At 44.3% G+C, this 18149-nt stretch overlaps 1 protein-coding gene across 1 annotated transcript in view; it reads right to left on the bottom strand.

The window, feature by feature from the left end:
- The window catches only part of FHIT (fragile histidine triad diadenosine triphosphatase), a 1476895-nt gene that overhangs the window by 13516 nt on the left and 1445230 nt on the right, over positions 1-18149 (bottom strand). The window contains exon 8 of the mRNA XM_054978165.1: positions 16375-16478. Coding sequence (XP_054834140.1) covers positions 16383-16478 — 96 coding nt within the window. The 3' untranslated portion in view covers positions 16375-16382. The remainder of the gene's footprint in view (positions 1-16374; positions 16479-18149) is intronic.

Here is an 18149-nt window from a genome sequence, read left to right as displayed (position 1 = left end):
ATTCACCGCGTGGTAATGATCTTGGCTCACGGAGCCCGGCCGCTTCCTTACAGGCGCACGCAGGCTTGCACCGCCCAGGCAAGTAGTGGCCTGATGGTTTGATGGGAGGTGCAGACCTCCACCTCACATTGGTCATTTATCGCGTGGTAATGACCTTGGCTCACACATCCTGGTTGTTCATTTGGGAGATGATGACCTGGGTTTGATGAAGGGCATGGCCCTGTCTTGGCAGGTGTGGGATGACTTGCTGGAGAATAGCAAGCGTTGACCCGGCATCCTGATTTGTTGGTCTGCAATGCTTCTGTGCCGGGTGTGGCAGGATGCATTGGACCAGAACGCTTTAGAACGGGCTAGGCGAATGGCCAACAGAGCCCTATTCAAGGCTAGGACAGAGGGGTTGGGGTTTTATTTGCTCCATCCGCAAATTCGGGCCAAGTTTGCAGACCTCTACCGAGGGGATGGTGTGCACCTCTCTTCCAGAGGTAACAGCATTTTTCCGAACGATCTGCGGCAGGGGCTTAGGCTGGCTTTAAGCCATTTGTGGGGCGCTGAGGCCTAAGCAGAGGCTTGGCCTCTGCGGTGGCAGGATTTTAGTTAGGGAAAATCTGTAGCGGGCCGGTGAGCACCCTTGGCACCTCCCCATTGGTGGGGAATTGGGGTCTTTCAGGAGCGGCTGGCTGCCGTACGGCCCAGCTGCGAGGTCAGACGCCCTGGGTGGGGAACCCCTGGACAAGCCAGTCTCCCCCCGCTGCCGTACGGCCGGGTGGGGGAGCTTTACAGGGGTGAACCATTCCGCCTCCGCCTGGCCAGGCCGGGTCCCAGCCATTTTGTGGATGGCTCGCACCCGGGGCAGCGGGTGCTCGCCCAGACAGGTCAGGGCGGGGTCCAGGAGTGACCCCAGGGCCTGACCTGTACCGCTAGTTAGGCCCTTGCCGTAGTTTATATTTAATTGTTGTAATTTTAATAAAGCGGCCCATTTTAGAACCCAAATACTGTGTCTGCCTTTCATTCCGACTGAGGGGGCAATTCAGCCATCCCGGCCAGTGGCAACAGCCACTCAGGCCGGTGGCTGCTTTTGCCTCCTCGGAAGGAGGAAAGCAGAAGGCACACCCTGGCATCCAGGGCTTAGCATTGGGGGCGGAGCCTGTAGCCTTAGCTGGCTTCTCCGCCCCATTGCATTCAGTTGTGCCTCATGCTCGGCCCACCCACCTCACCCTATTGCAGTGCAGGATTAGCCGGTCGCCTTTTGGGCCAGGTAGGAATTTTTCTCTCCTTGTCCCTGATTGGCACTTGGGAATGGAGTTTTTTCGCCTACCTTGCACTGTGAGAAGAGGAAGGTAATTGGCTTGGTGGGACTGAGGTAATTCCCTGGTGGCAGGATTTTAGTTAGGGAAAATCTGTAGCGGGCCGGTGAGCACCCTTGGCACCTCCCCATTGGTGGGGAATTGGGGTCTTTCAGGAGCGGCTGGCTGCCGTACGGCCCAGCTGCGAGGTCAGACGCCCTGGGTGGGGAACCCCTGGACAAGCCAGTCTCCCCCCGCTGCCGTACGGCCGGGTGGGGGAGCTTTACAGGGGTGAACCATTCCGCCTCCGCCTGGCCAGGCCGGGTCCCAGCCATTTTGTGGATGGCTCGCACCCGGGGCAGCGGGTGCTCGCCCAGACAGGTCAGGGCGGGGTCCAGGAGTGACCCCAGGGCCTGACCTGTACCGCTAGTTAGGCCCTTGCCGTAGTTTATATTTAATTGTTGTAATTTTAATAAAGCGGCCCATTTTAGAACCCAAATACTGTGTCTGCCTTTCATTCCGACTGAGGGGGCAATGATTTACCACAAGCAAAGATGGCTTTAAAAGGGGCTTAGGCAGCGTCATGGAGGATAGGTCCATCAAAGGCTACTAGCCATGATGGTGACTGAAGGGGGCCTCCCCTTCACAGGCAGCAAAACTCTGCATACTGGTGAAAGGAGACATTAATGGAAGGCCTTGATCATCATGCCTTGTTCATCGAAATATCGTGGCAACTGGCTGACTGCAGTGTGAAACTAGTTGCTGGACTAGATGGGCCACTGGTCTGATGCAGCAGAGCTCTTATGTTCTTACCAAAATTGCATGTGTTTTCTTTTTGCTTATCTTCTGTGAATGTGTCTGAGAGCCAAACTACAAGTGACGCCTGACACAGATTGGACACTTGTCAGCTTCCCTCAAGTTTTGATGGGAAATGTAGGCATCCTGGTCTTGCAGCTGTAATGGAGAGCCAAGCTGTAAAACCAGGATGCCTACATTTCCCATCAAAGCTTGAGGGAAGCTGACAAGTGTCCAACCTGTGTAAGGCGTCACTTGTAGCTTGGCTCTTAGACGTCTGGGCGGGGCAGGGAGTGGGGCATAACGAAGTACACAGGCATTTGCAATGTCTCATCAGAAGGATGCAGAATTGGAAAATGGTTGCAGCAAAGGTACAGCACAAGTTATTTTGGTTAAGTGAAATTCCTCCAACCCTAATCTACACATCTACCTGCATCCCATTTCCCTCTTCCTACTTTTTGCCATGCATCTGGAGTATCTTGTCCAAATCTTCATATTTGAAAAGTGAAAAAAAAATTGTCTGTGTTAAACCCTAATGCCTTATAACCAACAAGTAGGAAAGGGAATTTCGTTTTCAAAATTCACTTTTTAAAGATCCAGGTATTAATCCTCTTATCTTTTTTCCTCTTTTAATGGAGGTATTTCTTTTTCATTCCTCTTTGTAGAGAAACCAATGCACTCTTTTATATGTATTGTCGAAGGCTTTCACGGCCGGAGAACGATGGTTGTTGGGGGTTTTCCGGGCTGTATTGCCGTGGTCTTGGCATTGTAGTTCCTGACGTTTCGCCAGCAGCTGTGGCTGGCATCTTCAGAGGTGTAGCACCAAAAGACAGAGATCTCTCAGTGTCACAGTGTGGAAAAGATGTTGGCAGGTCATTTGTATCTACTCAGGAGGGGTGGGGTTGAGCTGAGTCATCCTGTAAGAGTTTCCCAGGGTGTGGAATGCTAATGGCGGGAGGCTTCACTGTATCCTGAGGAGGTTCTTTTGCATATGGATTGGTGCTTGATGTGCTAATCTTCTCTGCAGGGCTATTGTCAAGTATAGAGTGTTTTGTTAGCCTGGTGTTTTTCAGAACTGGAAACCATGCTCTGTTCATTCTTAAGGTTTCTTCTTTCCTGTTGAAGTTTTGCTTATGCTTGTGAATTTCAATGGCTTCCCTGTGCAGTCTGACAAAGTAGTTGGAAGTGTTGTCCAGTATTTTGGTGTCCTGGAATAAGATACTGTGCCCTGTTTGAGTTAGGCTATGTTCAGCCACTGCTGATTTTTCAGGTTGTCCAAGTCTGCAGGGTCTTTCATGTTCTTTTATTCTTGTCTGGATGCTACGCTTTGCGGTCCCGATGTAAACTTGTCCACAGCTGCAGGGTATATGGTATACTCCTGCAGAGGTGAGGGGGTCTCTACTGTCTTTTGCTGATCGTAGCATCTGTTGTATTTTTCGGGTGGGTCTGAATACTGCTTGAAGGTTATGCTTTTTCATAAGCTTTCCCATCTGATCAGTAATTCCTTTGATATATGGCAAAAACACTTTTCCTGTAGGAGACTGTTTTTCCTTGGTTGTTTGATTCATCCTGGGTTTGATTGCTCTTCGGATTTCATTTCTGGAGTAGCCATTTGCCTGAAGTGCGTGGTTTAGATGATTAATTTCCTCATTGAGAAAGTGCGGCTCACATATCCGTCTTGCACGATCCACTAATGTTTTCATTATGCCTCTTTTCTGTCGGGGGTGGTGATTGGAGTTTTTGTGTAAGTACCGATCAGTGTGAGTTGGTTTCCTGTAGACCTTGTGACCTAACTGAAAGTTTGCTTTGCGGATGACCAAGGTATCCAGAAATGGGAGTTTTCCCTCGATTTCTTTCTCCATTGTGAATTGTATGTTCCGGTGGATGTTGTTGAGATGATTCAAAAAACCCATCAATTCTTCCTCCCCATGGCTCCAAATGATAAATGTATCATCCACAAACCAGAACCATACACTAGGTTTGTGGGGTGCTGATTCTAGAGCTGTTTTTTCAAAATGTTCCATGTAGAAGTTTGCTATACCTAGGCTGAGAGGCCTCCCCATGGCCACCCCATCCATCTGTTCATAGAATTCGTTATCCCATTGGAAGTAACTGGTTGTCAGACAATGATGGAATAAGGCTGTTACATCCTCTGGGAAAATCTGATTAATAAGTGCAATAGTGTCTTTTACTGGAACCTTGGTAAACAGGGATACAACATCAAAACTGACAAGTATGTCTTGTGGATTGAGTTTCAGAGCAAAAGAACTTCCTCAGGATACAGTGAAGCCTCCCGCCATTAGCATTCCACACCCTGGGAAACTCTTACAGGATGACTCAGCTCAACCCCACCCCTCCTGAGTAGATACAAATGACCTGCCAACATCTTTTCCACACTGTGACACTGAGAGATCTCTGTCTTTTGGTGCTACACCTCTGAAGATGCCAGCCACAGCTGCTGGCGAAACGTCAGGAACTACAATGCCAAGACCACGGCAATACAGCCCGGAAAACCCACAACAACCATCACTCTTTTATAACTTCAGCCTTTGCAGTTGCTTTATGTTACACACCACAGGGTGATGCTCTAGCAGGATAGGAAGGTTTGGGAAGACATTACATGTCTCTGAGCATCTACAGAGTGAAATTCTGAAATTTTCCAGAACCTCTCTTCCTGCCCATCCTCACTCCAAAATTCTCTTTGATCAAAACAGAATCGATTAGAAATTGATTTCCAATTCCTAAAAAGAGGAAAAGAAATGGACTGCTGGATTTTAGGGAGAAATTGGGTAAAGGGGGATTAACAGATTTTCTCTTAACAACATGAAATCTTTTAAAAATTCTGACGGTGTAAGATTATCAAAACATTTAAAAAACTAACAAGGTTTCTGATCCCAACAACACAGAGAAACCTGTAGACATACAGCTGAAAATGAGTGTGCAACTGCAAATATAGCCTGTGAAGTGTTCCCTCTAAAGAAACTCGTTTTCTCTCATGTGACTCATCAATTTGTGCAGTACAGACATTGGCAAATAAGGCCCTCCACGGATCATAAATTCAATAGCTATACATTCTGGAAATACTGGAACCAGGAGGCAGCAGAGTTGATGTCAATTTCTAAATGCCTTAAGCTCTACGTACCTTATGGCCTGATCCTCTAAGCCACAGTGCTAAAGTAGCAGCTAATGGGATCTAGGTAACATGCAAGCAAAGGATAAGCAGCCAAAACTCAGCTGCTGTGAGAGGATGAAGTCAGCATTTCTATGGCAAGGATGTTTAGTTTTCCTAGCCGTTCAAAGGGCAAAATGTTTTTCCTGGGGAAAACGGTATTTTCAACCCATCACATTTTCCACTAGAATCATGTTTATAGAAGCTGTGAAAGGGAGATTGTTAAAGCTGCTCACTGGATAGCATACTTGACATCACCAGTGATCAAACATTTAACTCGTTTTGTGTAACTTCTAAATGTTTTAGAGGTTTATTATTTTTAAATGTTGAAAGTTGAATGCTACCGCTCAACCAGGCAAGCATAAGCGAGTTTATTAATCCTTTTAAGTGGAAAGTAGGAAAAAATAGCTCTTCTGCTGAGTGGTGAAGAACAGGCGGTTTTGGACTGCTTTGCAGTAAAGTGCCAGCTATTATTTGCTACTGATCTTTTGTTGCTGTAGATTTTCTACATTCGTGCTTTTATAGCTTTATAATGTTCTATTTGTTTTATTTATCTGCTAAGTGTCTATGGTGTTTTACTATTCAAGTATTCAGAGCTGTTTAAAAACAACAGACTAATGTTTCAGTAAGGAAGCCATGTTGATCCGCAGTAGAACAGGAGGATTTGAGTCCAGTGGCAGATTAGAGACCAACAAGATGTTCAGAATCAGAATATAAGCTTCTCCTTGTATCTGAAGAAGGGGATCTTTGCCTCTCAAAAGCTTATATCCTGAAAATCTTGTTGGTCTCTAAGCTGCCACTGAATTCAAATCCTCCTGAATAGACCAATCAACTATGATCAAAATCAGGTAGTTCAAATTCCATCCTCAAAACTTGGTAGAAAAGTGAACAAATGAACCTCCAGAGGGAGGCAGTTCCATAGTCTCAGGGCAATGACAGAAAAAGCCCTCTGGTTCTGGTGATATTATATCTATCAGGATTCCACTGACAGATCTGAAACACTGGGAGGAGATATCTGGGAACAGTTAAGATGCTTTTTCTTTCTTAGTCAAGTAAGGAGGATTATTGGCCAGAAAGATGGAATAAAAATATGTTAAGAATACATATAAATCTCATTCTTCACGCATTTTGTATACAAAAGTCTAGGGGATTTACACGAGCACAGAACTTGGAAGATCATAACAACACACTAGAAATGACCACTTTATACGATGTGACAGATAAGTTTTTATCTCTTGCTGTTTGCAGCGGAATCTACATCGTTCCTCGACTTAGCTGTGTTTCTAGCTAGCTTCTTTGATTTTGACCTTTTTTGCTTGCATTGACAACTTGCTTCACAATATCGATTCCAACTCAAGGGAATTTACTTTCTGTGAAGGGAGATGTTTCTGTTTGTATATTTTCCAAAGTAATTCCAGGCAGAGGCTTCAGGAGGTATCTTGATTCTCAAAGGATCTCCATCTCATTCAGATCCCTCGGTTGTCAAGTGATGTGCAAAGAGAATATTTGATGCTGTCTTTAAAAGCTATGTTTTGAAAACATTTGCTGTAATCAGCATTTGATGAGAAACTCTCTCCATGGCTGAGTTTTGTAACAAAGTGGATGGAAAATCAAGTTTCTCTCAAGTGACTTCATTATCTGCTGTTTTGGTGGTTATTCCTATAGAAGTGGCAACCTATCCCCCCTTCTCCTGAAGAAGATACTAAATTTGGAAGGAAGGCTGATACCTGCTATAAGACTAAAAATTAGATGGCACGTTTTAGTTATTTTCAGGGCTTTTTTTCAGCTGGAACGCAGTGGAATGGAGTTCCGGAACCTCTTGAAAATGGTCACATGGCTGGTGGCCCTACCCCCTGATCTCCAGACAGAGGGGAGTTTAGATTGCCCTCCGTGCTGCTGGAGTGGCACGGAGGACAATCTAAACCCCCCTCTGTCTGGTGATTAGGGGGCAGGACCATCAGCCATGTGACCATTTTCACCGAGAGTGATTCAAACTTTAAAAAACTCCCCCCTTGTTCCAGCTGACCCAAAGTGATGTCATTGTGCTGTCCTGGGAGCATGCGCACACTTTGCGCACATGCATGTGGTAACAGGGGCACTACCTCCCACCAAGAGTTGCCTCCTGTGCTGGCAACCCACTGAGTTCCACCACCTCTTTTCCCAGAAAAAAAGCCCTGGTTATTTGTATCACACTTTTCTTCCAAGGAGCTCAAGACAGTATTTCTCCACTCCTCCATTTTATCCTCACAACAACCTTGTAAGTTAGGTTAGGCTGAGACAGAGTGACTGCTCTAAGATGATCCAGTAAACAACATTGCCAAGCAGGAATTTAGACCCAGGTCACCCAGTCTCTAACCACTGCACTACAGAAAGATCCCTTCTTATAGGTGTATACATCTCTCATGTTTATATGCCAGTTTCCCTCCTGAACATCTCTTGAAAAACTGTACACAGTTAACAGAAAGTAAGTAGGGAATAATAAACATCTAAGAATATTTATTAAACATATAAGAATGTCAATGATAACCTGAAATTCTATCAAATTCATAAACCAGACCACAGATTATCCTCAACTTGGAAATGATGCTTGTATAAGGCTGAGCAATACAGGAACATTGTTCGGTCAGTTGAGCCACTGTGGTAGTGCACTTGCCATATGTATACAGAAACACAATTCCCTGTCCATGAACAATCTCATGGCCAGATTAGATTTTCTTCTTTTCTTTTTTTAATTTTTTTTTTATCTTCTAATTACTAACATCAAAACTACAAACAGAAAAAGGAAAAAGGAAACAAGGGGAGAGGGAAAAAACAACATAAGAACACAAACTACAACTACAAGTATTGAATTCCCTTCATAATACAATTATTTAAAGTTAAACTTTCTAATATGCTATTAGATTGGTAGATCTTGTAAGATACAAACTACAGTCAGGATCAGGTCTTCTTCCCCCCCCTGCGTCTCGGTCTCAGTTCTCTTTGAACAGCTACAATAGCTGCGCCCACTCCCTCCTCCCCACTCCCTCCTTCAGATTCTGGATCTTCTTCTTGCTCGAACTCTTGATGATTAAGCACAAAATCCTTCAGCTGTACTTCCGATATTATCTTGTAGGCTTGGTCTTTATATCTAAACCAGATGCCTTCCAGAAATAACCATTTGTATTTTATATCATGCTTTCTCAGAAGAGCTGCAAACCTTTTGTATTTGAATCTTCTTTTATTTGAATCTTTATTTGAATCTTCTTCAATATCTTAACCTTGTTGCCCAGAAAGTCCAAGTCCACGTTGGTCGAATTGTATAAAATGGTGTCCCGAGACTTCTTAGATGAAAAATCAATAATAATCTCGCAAGGCAGCTGATGCTTCATTGCATATTTTGAAGATGTCCGATGGACTTCCAGAATATCGCTTTTTAACTCTTCTTTAGTTGCCTTTGCGAATGACGCCAAAAGTTCCGACACCAAATCCTTTAAATTTTCACTTTCCTCCTCCTTCACATTCTGTAAACGCAATACCGTCTGAGCACGATCCACTTGTAGTCCTATCAATTGATTCTCCAAAAGCTTTACTTCTTTGTTTGTAGCTCTCATGAGTGTTGCATTTTTACAAGCAGATTCCTCTGCCTCGAGCGCTACATCTTTAATGGTTTTCACTTCATTTTCAACTAAGCCAACCCTTTGTCCGATTTCATTTAGCTTATCAACAAAGGGCTTCATAGCTTCAACGACCGACCATTTAACCACCTCTTCAAGAGTCTCTCCCTTCCCCTGCAACACAGCCGAAACCGATTTGCCCACAGCAGGGCACTGCTTTTTCGTCGCCATCTTAGGGGGGGGGAGTCCGCTAACTAGGTTCCAAAACTCAATGAAGGGGAAGATATCCGAGCCTTCTTAAGCTTCAACTCCCACCAATCCTTCTCATATGCTTAGAGTAACAGAAGGGATCCGCTTACTTACAGGTTTTCACCTTAAATCTGCTTGTTGCCATTCTCCATGGCCCAGCAGCACGCGATGTGCTGCGCAAGTCTGCCAGCCTCCATAGGAGCAGATGGGCTATTTACCCCCTGGATCGACTTCAGGGGGCTCTTCTCGCAGCGCTCCGGACCCTGACCCCCTACCTGGGAGTCCTGGGGGTTAACCCTCTCAGGTCAACCACCCGGTCAGGCTGCTCAGCCGCTTCCTCCCGGACCTGTGGAGAGGAGCGTCCGACATGGCCGGGAAAACGAAACTGAATCCAGATTTTCTTCTTTTTTGATCATTTCTGTCTGGGCTCCTTGACCCAACTCGCTTTCCTAAAGTCATGCAGAAGCTACAGGAAATGTCATGTTATGATCAGTGGGGTCCCTTTTCCACTTGGAACTGCAATGTAGAGGGTAGGAGGGGCTTCTGCTTCCCCATGCCATTTTCAGAAGTTGAAATGGCCCTGCAGGGAGCTATTTACAGAAATTTGGAGCAGCACATGATCAGAATATTCCACATGCTGCTCCAAATTTATGAAAATAACTTCCTGTGGGACCCATTTTACCTTTAATCTGACATTCCCTGCAACTTGCCAGTGTCACAACTAGTGATGTGCATCAGCTAGAATTCACAGCTGCTGCAACTGTTCAGATTTGCAATGTTCAAAATTTGGAATTTGTGAGTTTTCATAACTCCAATGAAATCAATAGAAGGCAGCTATTTCCCATGAAAGCAAGGAAAACTACTTTTTAAAGGTTTTTCTCAGACATGGCTCCTTGCCCAGTACCTGTGCAATTCCCCAAAGAACACAGCAATGGCCAAAGTTGCCAGGCCATTTTGGAGCCAATTGGTTGCATGCTGAGTGTTGTTAAGGAAAACAAGATGTTGATGGACAGCACACCACTGCCTGGTCTGCTTGCATGGCCACTACACAGGTAAGAACCAAAATGAAACACACAACGTTTTGGGCAGAGGAGAGTCATTACAGCCTCGTTTCTCAAATTTGTTCCACTATTCCGGAAACCACTTTAATGAGCTGAAATAGCAATTTCTGTGTGTATTTTTGGCTCTTTTTCTAGTGCCAGGCTGCTTGGGAAATATTTTCACCAGAATCATCAAACTTCGAAATAATCAGAATATTCAGAATATAGCATCACTTGGTGAATTCTGAATATTTCCAAATCCAAACTGCATTTCCTTCAACATAGTCCTTCCATTCCCAGGTTTGTTTTTCAGTTCTTTGTAAAATTTCCTCCTTTTTTAAAAAAGTGACAAACATTTAACTGAATAAAATATTCATGCTGTGTTTTAAAAACTATAAAAAGGTGGACTGATTGCCTGAGGAATGGGGGAAGGATCATGACCGATGACTGAAATTAGCATTTGCCAGTGCTGATTAGTATGTCTATCAAATGCATTGTGCAGTGGAAACCTGAGCTGGAAAAAAGCAAAGTACTATTTAAGTATATGTCTGTGTACTCCCTAGTTCTGTCTTCAACCTCATCCAGAAGATACAGGAAGAGACACACTCCAGTTGGATCCCTCTGGGAAATAATTCCACAGTTGCATGCCACTTCTCAAAAATCCCCTGCTCTTGTCACTCCTTGGTTTGATTTCCTCGATCAGTGGAAGTATGGCATCACCATTTGATCATGAAACACAACGTGTGCCTCTCTCTGATTCTGTACTGGAGAAGACATCCCCTAAGATACAATGGCCCCACGCTGTTTAGGGCTTTATAGGTAATTGCCTCCAGTAACTTGACCTGTGCCCCAAGGCTAGGTGCAGGTTGGTGCTACTTGCAGAGAACAAGCCATGCTTGTTCCCGACAACTTACTCCTGATCAAAGTTGACAGCTGAATTTTGCACTGGCTGAAGCTTGCCAAGAGTTTTCATGAAGTGCCCTGTGCAAAGCAGGTTACAGACAATCCTTGAGGTGACTCGGACATGAGGGACAATCCTAAGAGCCCTATTAGTTCAAAATGGAAAATGTAGTTCATCTTAAGTTTTATGGAGACACACATCCTGCCTCTATTCACATTTTACGTTTGCTATATTGTACAGAAAGCAAGTGCTGGCTTGCATAAAAATGGCCTCATCCCTCAACTTCATTATCAAACACCATCTTTATGGCTGGCAATCAGCAGCAGCAATGGGAAGTACACGAGTTTCACTATGAGTCAAAAGACTGGTTAACACTTGCAAGGACATCACTTTTTTCTCATTGCTTCTGAAGCCCAAGGCCTTCAGTTTCATGTCCTACCTTTACAGATACTAAAAGTGAAACTGAATTTTGTGACAGATGCAAGCTTGCTGCCACAGCCACAGGTTTCTATGTCTCTTTCCTCTCATTCAATGTGTAGGGATATTGATATGATATTGTGATGGAATGGGTTTTAAATGCAAGGATTACAAATGCTGTGTTGAAGTCAGAACACTTAAGCTGTGAAGTGAAATCTATGAAGGAACCTTGTTTAAGTAACTGAAGTCTGGAACAACCAATACCTCACTTCTAAGATATGTACCTACTGAAACTAAGCTTTAAGAGCAGTATTGTGCCTAATGCTTGAAGTATTCTGTTCAACAAACAAAATTTACCTCAGCTTTCCTTTCACTGCCTATCTACATACCAACCCTGCCTGTTGAATAAACCTGCTGTTATCTTTTTGAACTTTACAAAGCCTCTAGTGACATTTCATTTTAAAGAATGTGTGGGCTTCTGATTTCCCCCTACTTAATTTTGGGCTGGGATATAAGCCATATATATATGGATATGGATATGGATGTACATTTTTAAGTGTGGGACAAAAAGAATTCTAAGTTACATCTAGATACACTCTACTAAAGGCTTCCCAGCCCCAGCAAACAACCTCGTTTGTTTTGGAGGGAAAATCTGCTTCTCAGTGGGGAAGTGAGCAGGTCAGCACATTATAGATGTCAATTCATCATATTTCAGGTGTCCCTAGCCTTGCTTCACATTGTTGGCTTGTTTTTGAATGGGTGGGAGAACCTGCCATGCCCCAAATGAAGTATCCCTAGAATTGTTTATTTGGGTGCCATGGATCAATAAGGTTGGAAGAAGTTCCAGCCTAAGGAATTTCCTCCAACAGTTGAAATGCCATTAAGATAAAGGCTTCAGACTTGGCTCAGTAGAGCGGTAGGATACAGCTAGGGTATATGGTGCCAGCTCCTGCACCTGCTGTAATATCTGATTCCAACCTAAGATCCCACCATCAATACTACTGCAACAAAAACTTATTGGCTGGCCTCAGCTCCCTCCTACCAAACAGAGATGCCGATGAAATGGTGCTAATATACAACCCAGCCATATTTTCTGGCCAATCAATGTCAGTACAAATTGTACATTCAGGCTTTTGCAGAAGGACCATCAAGCGAATTAAGTGCTTCTTTATTATATTCAAATGATTCCCCCTCCCCTGTTGCTCATTTTAATGGAAAAGAAAGCAATCTGCAGTTCCTCAAGACCTCCTTGACCTGGATGGCTCTGCAAGTGCTGACGCTTGAATGTGTTAATGGGAGGAAAGAAAAATTGTGATTGATATACTTTTTTAAAAAAATGCTTTAATTACAATGTGATTTCTCATTTTGTGAACCCATTGTCCACAGTGAAAGCTTGTTAAATAAGTGGCGCAATTGGCTGGCTAAATCCAGTGCTGTTGAGTTGACCCTGTAGGACCGATAATTATACGGGAAGATAACTGGCTCGGAGTCAACATCTGAGCTTCCTGACAGGAATGCTGCAAATGGACGATGAAAAGAAGGACCAGCCGATCAAGTCATTCAGAGAGAGGAGCTGTTGCTTTATGTGAACTATAAAAGTGACTTTTGTGCCTATCACAGTTCAAAAAGTGGCCGGTGGATTTTACCAAAAGTAGAGTGGCGTAAAGTGCCTCCCCTTCTAACACTGCAGACAGCTCTACCAGGGGCAAGTACCATAGATATTCTCCATTGTTTGAAATTCTTTACTAGATGTTTCTCCAAGATATCATAAACCTAAAATTGGGGGTATTAAACAGCAACTTGACTGTCCTGTATGTGCACACGTGTCTGTTAGCTTAGAGTTGCTTTGCACAGTAAAAGGGGATGCTGCCTCTACGAATAAAATCCACACAAGGCTTAGTCTTTTATAAAAGAAATACAAGTCCTTTATTGCTAAGGGACTCCATACTAAGATAAGAAAGCAAGAATGAACATTCTAGCTATCTTTCTTATATTGGATGCAGAGAGATACAGAGAGGACATTATGGACTAGACATGGGCACGAACTGCATTACAAACGCTAAAAACCCACGAACCACCTGATCGTCTGGTCGCGATCTGGCAGTTCGTGAGCGTCCAAGGCCAACGAACCAGTGCTCGTAAGAAGCCCAGTTTGTTGCGCCCATCCGCAGTTCATGAAGCCAGACAGCCAGGCGCCATCAATCAATTCCCTTGGAAACAGAGCTGGGGGAATGCCTGAACTCTGTCTGCACTCCTTCTTTCACCCTGGAAACCAGCTTACCTTAATCGGCAGGTCTTCCTTCCAACCATGGAGCTGCAAAGTGGTTACAACTTGGGAGAATACACCTGGGGGAGGGAGGGGGTGTTCTGTAGCCATGGGCACTCCAATCCCTGCAAACCCTGAGAGGCAGCTCTGATGGCCAACCAAAGAGCTCCTGTGTTGCTCTATGGGACCTGTGCTTATAAAAAACACTGGGCTCCCAGGCAGGCTTTCACTTTCAGCAAGCAGTGGAGTGTGACAGAGCTGTTGCTTGCTACTTGCTAGCCTTTGGGGAGAGATACAGAGACAGTTCAATTGAGCTTGGATTTTGGGGATAGGCATCTATCTCCTCTGGTTCCAGGGCTGCTACCAGGCCCTGGGGCCAAGCTCAGTGGGAACCTCGGCTGAAGGCTCACAGTACTATTAGTGCCTGATCTGATCAGGCTTCTGGAAGTGTTGGGCTAGTGCTCTACTCCCTCCCTCTGATTCCAGGGCTGCTGCCAGGCCCTGGGGCCAAGCTCACTGGGCACCTCATCTGAGGTCTCACAGTGTTCTCTCCTTTTCTGTCCTTCTTAATTCTAGTTTGGTGGCACAATGAGTCTTCCTGTTGTGTTGGCCACCAAGGGTGGTCATGGCGTGAAGTGCGAAGGCAGTCCTCCTGGTTTACTTGTGGAAAGCAGTACTGGGTGTGGCTCAGGGGCAGCATAGAGTCCTTCCGCTCCCCCCAAATTCACCTGTGGGGCTGTGGATGAGGCCAAAGAGGTCTTTCCACTGTGGGGAGAAGATCTCTCTCAAAATTTTGAGGGGGTGGGTGACGGATCTCTGGAGGAATGGTTTGTGTTTTATGAAAGATCCCTCCCGTCCCCATCCCAAACTCTTGGTGGTGTCCCTGCCTGCAGTCCACCCCTCACCCCATCATCCGTGGCCAGCTCCGCAGCGCAGCTTGTAACCGTTTGTCGTCCTTCCCCTGGGACACTTAGTGGTCCATGTTTCAACACCTCCATATGGAGGCACTTTCAGGCCCTTCCTAATGACCCCCATGTGGTGCGTTGCCTGTGATGTCCTGGAATGCAGAGGCAAAAACCCAAAGCACCTGTCTTCGACGGTCCTGACTCGGCACCTGAAGATGCAACACCTGAGCCTGTCTCCGTCCTTGCCCAGCAAAACATCCATTGGGGGGAGAAAGGGGGCAACCAGCTCTTCTGAGCGGGGATCAGTGGGAGAGTCACCTTGCCCTGAGGGTGACGCTGGTGGGAGTGGAGCGCTCCAGCAGTCCACGCTCACGGAGGTTGTCCCCTCGGGGTCTGGGACAGTGCTGCTTAGAATGTCGAGTTTGAGGGCTCAGGAGGTGGGCCTTTGCATCTTGGCCTCTGAAGGGAGGTGGCACACCACTGCCTCCCTGTGCCCACCAAGCCCGGCGGATGACAACATCACCCACCTTCCAGCCTGCGCTGGGAATAAATGCATGCTCCTGTGAGGCCTGGCAGGCGGGGGAGCAGATAGTGGGAATCAGAATACAATTTCAGAGATTGATACTCCAGAATCTGAAAACTAGCTTCAGTGCCTTCAATGCTGGAGTAATGCCCATATAAAGAGAAGCCTTAGGTGGGAGTCAAAGTACCATTTTGGGGGGCTCTCCTGTAGCATATTCTCTTGCACTCTTATGGTCTCATCTCATAAAATAATCTCATGAATCAAGAAAGATAAATGTCTGAGCTATTTTTACAATGACACAGACCATATCAATGGGTTTACCACTAGGCCAATGGATTTACCACTGGGTGCCACTGGACCCCTGTAAAATGCACCCATATTGTCCCCATGATTGTGCTGCAGCCTCGTGCTATAGTTTGTGATGTCAGTGCAGCACAATAAGATACTTTTTTCACAAACATTTAATTTGCTAGTTTTGACATGCTAATAATCCTGCTGTAAAAGTCTGACCCTTAATCCAGTTAGATTAAACTACGTGGATTTAAACCTGTTTACTTTTATTCTCTTCAAGGGATTGGAATAAATTTAAATCCAAGGACTGTTGTGGAACAGGCCATAAAACAAGCACTTTTCCTCTTTGTGGTACTTAAATAAGGGAGCGGGATTATCAACTGAGACTCAATTGATTTCGCTATGAATTTACCCTTGACCGGCCAGAGAACCTGTCTCCTAAATGATTCTTCAACCTCATTCAATGGGTTTTAGATGTAAATGAAGAAGTATCATGGTTGCAGTTGGCTTCTTTTTATATACCAGTTATGTTTTCATCTGTGGGAAACCTTCCACTAGTGCTGCACATATATATCACATCACTGTTTCAAGATTTTCTCTGCAAACTGACGAAAACATATTGAAAACTTGGTTCTGTCGTTGGTACTTGTTGAAAAATAGCTCTACCTGTAATAGAACAGCAGCACCAATGTGTGTTCCTTTAGGGGTCCCCTGAGCTGATTTGTCCTGTAGGACAATAATTGCATTGTCCATGTCTTGCTCCTGAACAGAGTCGCATAAGTCTTTTGCAAATGAGTGATACCAAGTCCCATGAGCTTTTGCTTTGGCACATCAACTTGCTGGATCAGACAACAAAATTCCAGGGATTATAACAAGAGTGCCTGAATAGATGCCATATAAATAAAAGATTTACATCTGTCCCCTCTGTTTAGGAATATTTACCTCCTGTTTCACTGAAAGTATTTCTTGAGGAGTGCGGCTTCTGCTGCCATTTCATCCTCAGATCTCCACTTGCTGGGGGAATCCTCTTTGTCATGATGCTGTAGCTTGGTAGGAAAAAGATAAGTAAAGAATGTAGTCAATTCATTGATGGCACCTGCACACTTTTGAAGTATACAAGGTAATGCAATTAGTGGACAATGAGAGAAGTGAGCTTGTGATCATGGTCAATGGGTATAAAATTAAATGGAGTAGGAGGATCCTTGGGGTTTTAGGAGAAGTCTTTTTTGTCAGCAAATCCTAACCTTATTACAAATCATAGTTTAGCTTTTGCTGTATCTTATCCTAATTCAGCTGAAATTTTGTGGAACTGGAAATTGAATTAATGAATGACAGAAGGGAGGATCATCAATAAAGCTCACAAAGGAGGGGAAAACAAAGGAGAGGAAGATTAAGCATTTTCTTGCAGCCCCATAGTATAGAGTAATAGCTAAGAACATGAGTTGTGATCTGGGAGTTCTCCAGGATGAATCTGGTCTCAGCCACAAATTCTCTTGGTGGCCTTAGGCAAGCCACTGTGCTCAACAATGCAATTCTAAGGAAAGTTACACCTTTCTAAGTTTACTGACTTCAGTGTAATTAAAAGTTATAGCTCAGTTTAAGACTGGACTGTTAGCCAAACTATAGTATGTAGAAGTGACAGGCGTTGTAAGGCTTAGAACAAGATAGCAAAGCGTTTTGAAGAATGGAAGTGCTATATAAATACTAACTTTTTAAAAACAAAATGCATTTTGTGCTTTTCATGGATGGTCGCAGGAAGAAAAGTTAGTGGTAGGTCAAGAGAGAGAGTTTTCCCTGACAAGACATGAGAGTTGTTAACCTTGTACATTCAGCCTGGCAATATCCTGTTAAATAATATTTGCAGGGATATACCTTAACATTTTCTAGGTCATCTTCTGGCAAAACCTGAGAAATATATTCAAAAACACCCCTTCAGATCCAACTTCTAATTCAGATGTTATCAGGATTTCAAACATCAGAAAATAGAAAGCAATGTCAATCAGTTTACAGTCAAAATCCTGAAGGTTATTAGTTTGAATGTCATGGATCCCAACATTTCATGTATGGAAATCACTCCCCCCCACCCCTCCACATGTGTTCCTCTTTGTTCCTATAGTCCCTTCTGACTTTAGAAAGATCATTCTCAGGATCACAGGATCTGCATGGTTTTTTGGTGGGGGAGGAGGTTAGAGTGAGGATGGATGAGGGGGTCTTTCCTCTCCCATAAGTGCAGTTCTACTGAGGAAAAGGGTTGACTTCATTCTCTTGTCCCTCCTCCTCACTCCATTCCTCTGTAATGGATGAAGAAGGATCTTTTGGGGGTGGGGGCTGGATCTGATGATGTATCACCATGTCGTATTTTTGAATCTATCTCTCAGGTTTTCCAGCAACTATTTTTTTCTCACCCAGCTAAGAAAATGTTATAAAATTATTACAATTAAATGGATAACAGTTAGCATCATTTGTGTATAAATGGTATACAGTTAGTATCAAAACGGCTTATAATGTTTTAAAAAATGGCTTAAATACGTTATATGAGAAACAAATGAACTGGGGACACCAGTTAAACAACAACCAAAACAAAAAGGCTCCTAAAAGTGACTGTGGAAAAGAGAAGAGGCCCCTGTACATTCTTCAAGTCTAACTGTGCCATCCTTACAGAGTTACACCTTTCTAAGTCAATCGAAGTCAATGAGTTCTGAGGGGTATAAGGATGG

This window comes from Eublepharis macularius, chromosome 4 (assembly GCF_028583425.1).
Source record: "Eublepharis macularius isolate TG4126 chromosome 4, MPM_Emac_v1.0, whole genome shotgun sequence".
In the NCBI taxonomy this organism is placed as follows: Eukaryota; Metazoa; Chordata; class Lepidosauria; order Squamata; family Eublepharidae; genus Eublepharis; species Eublepharis macularius.
This window is presented reverse-complemented; position numbering and strand designations above follow the sequence as displayed.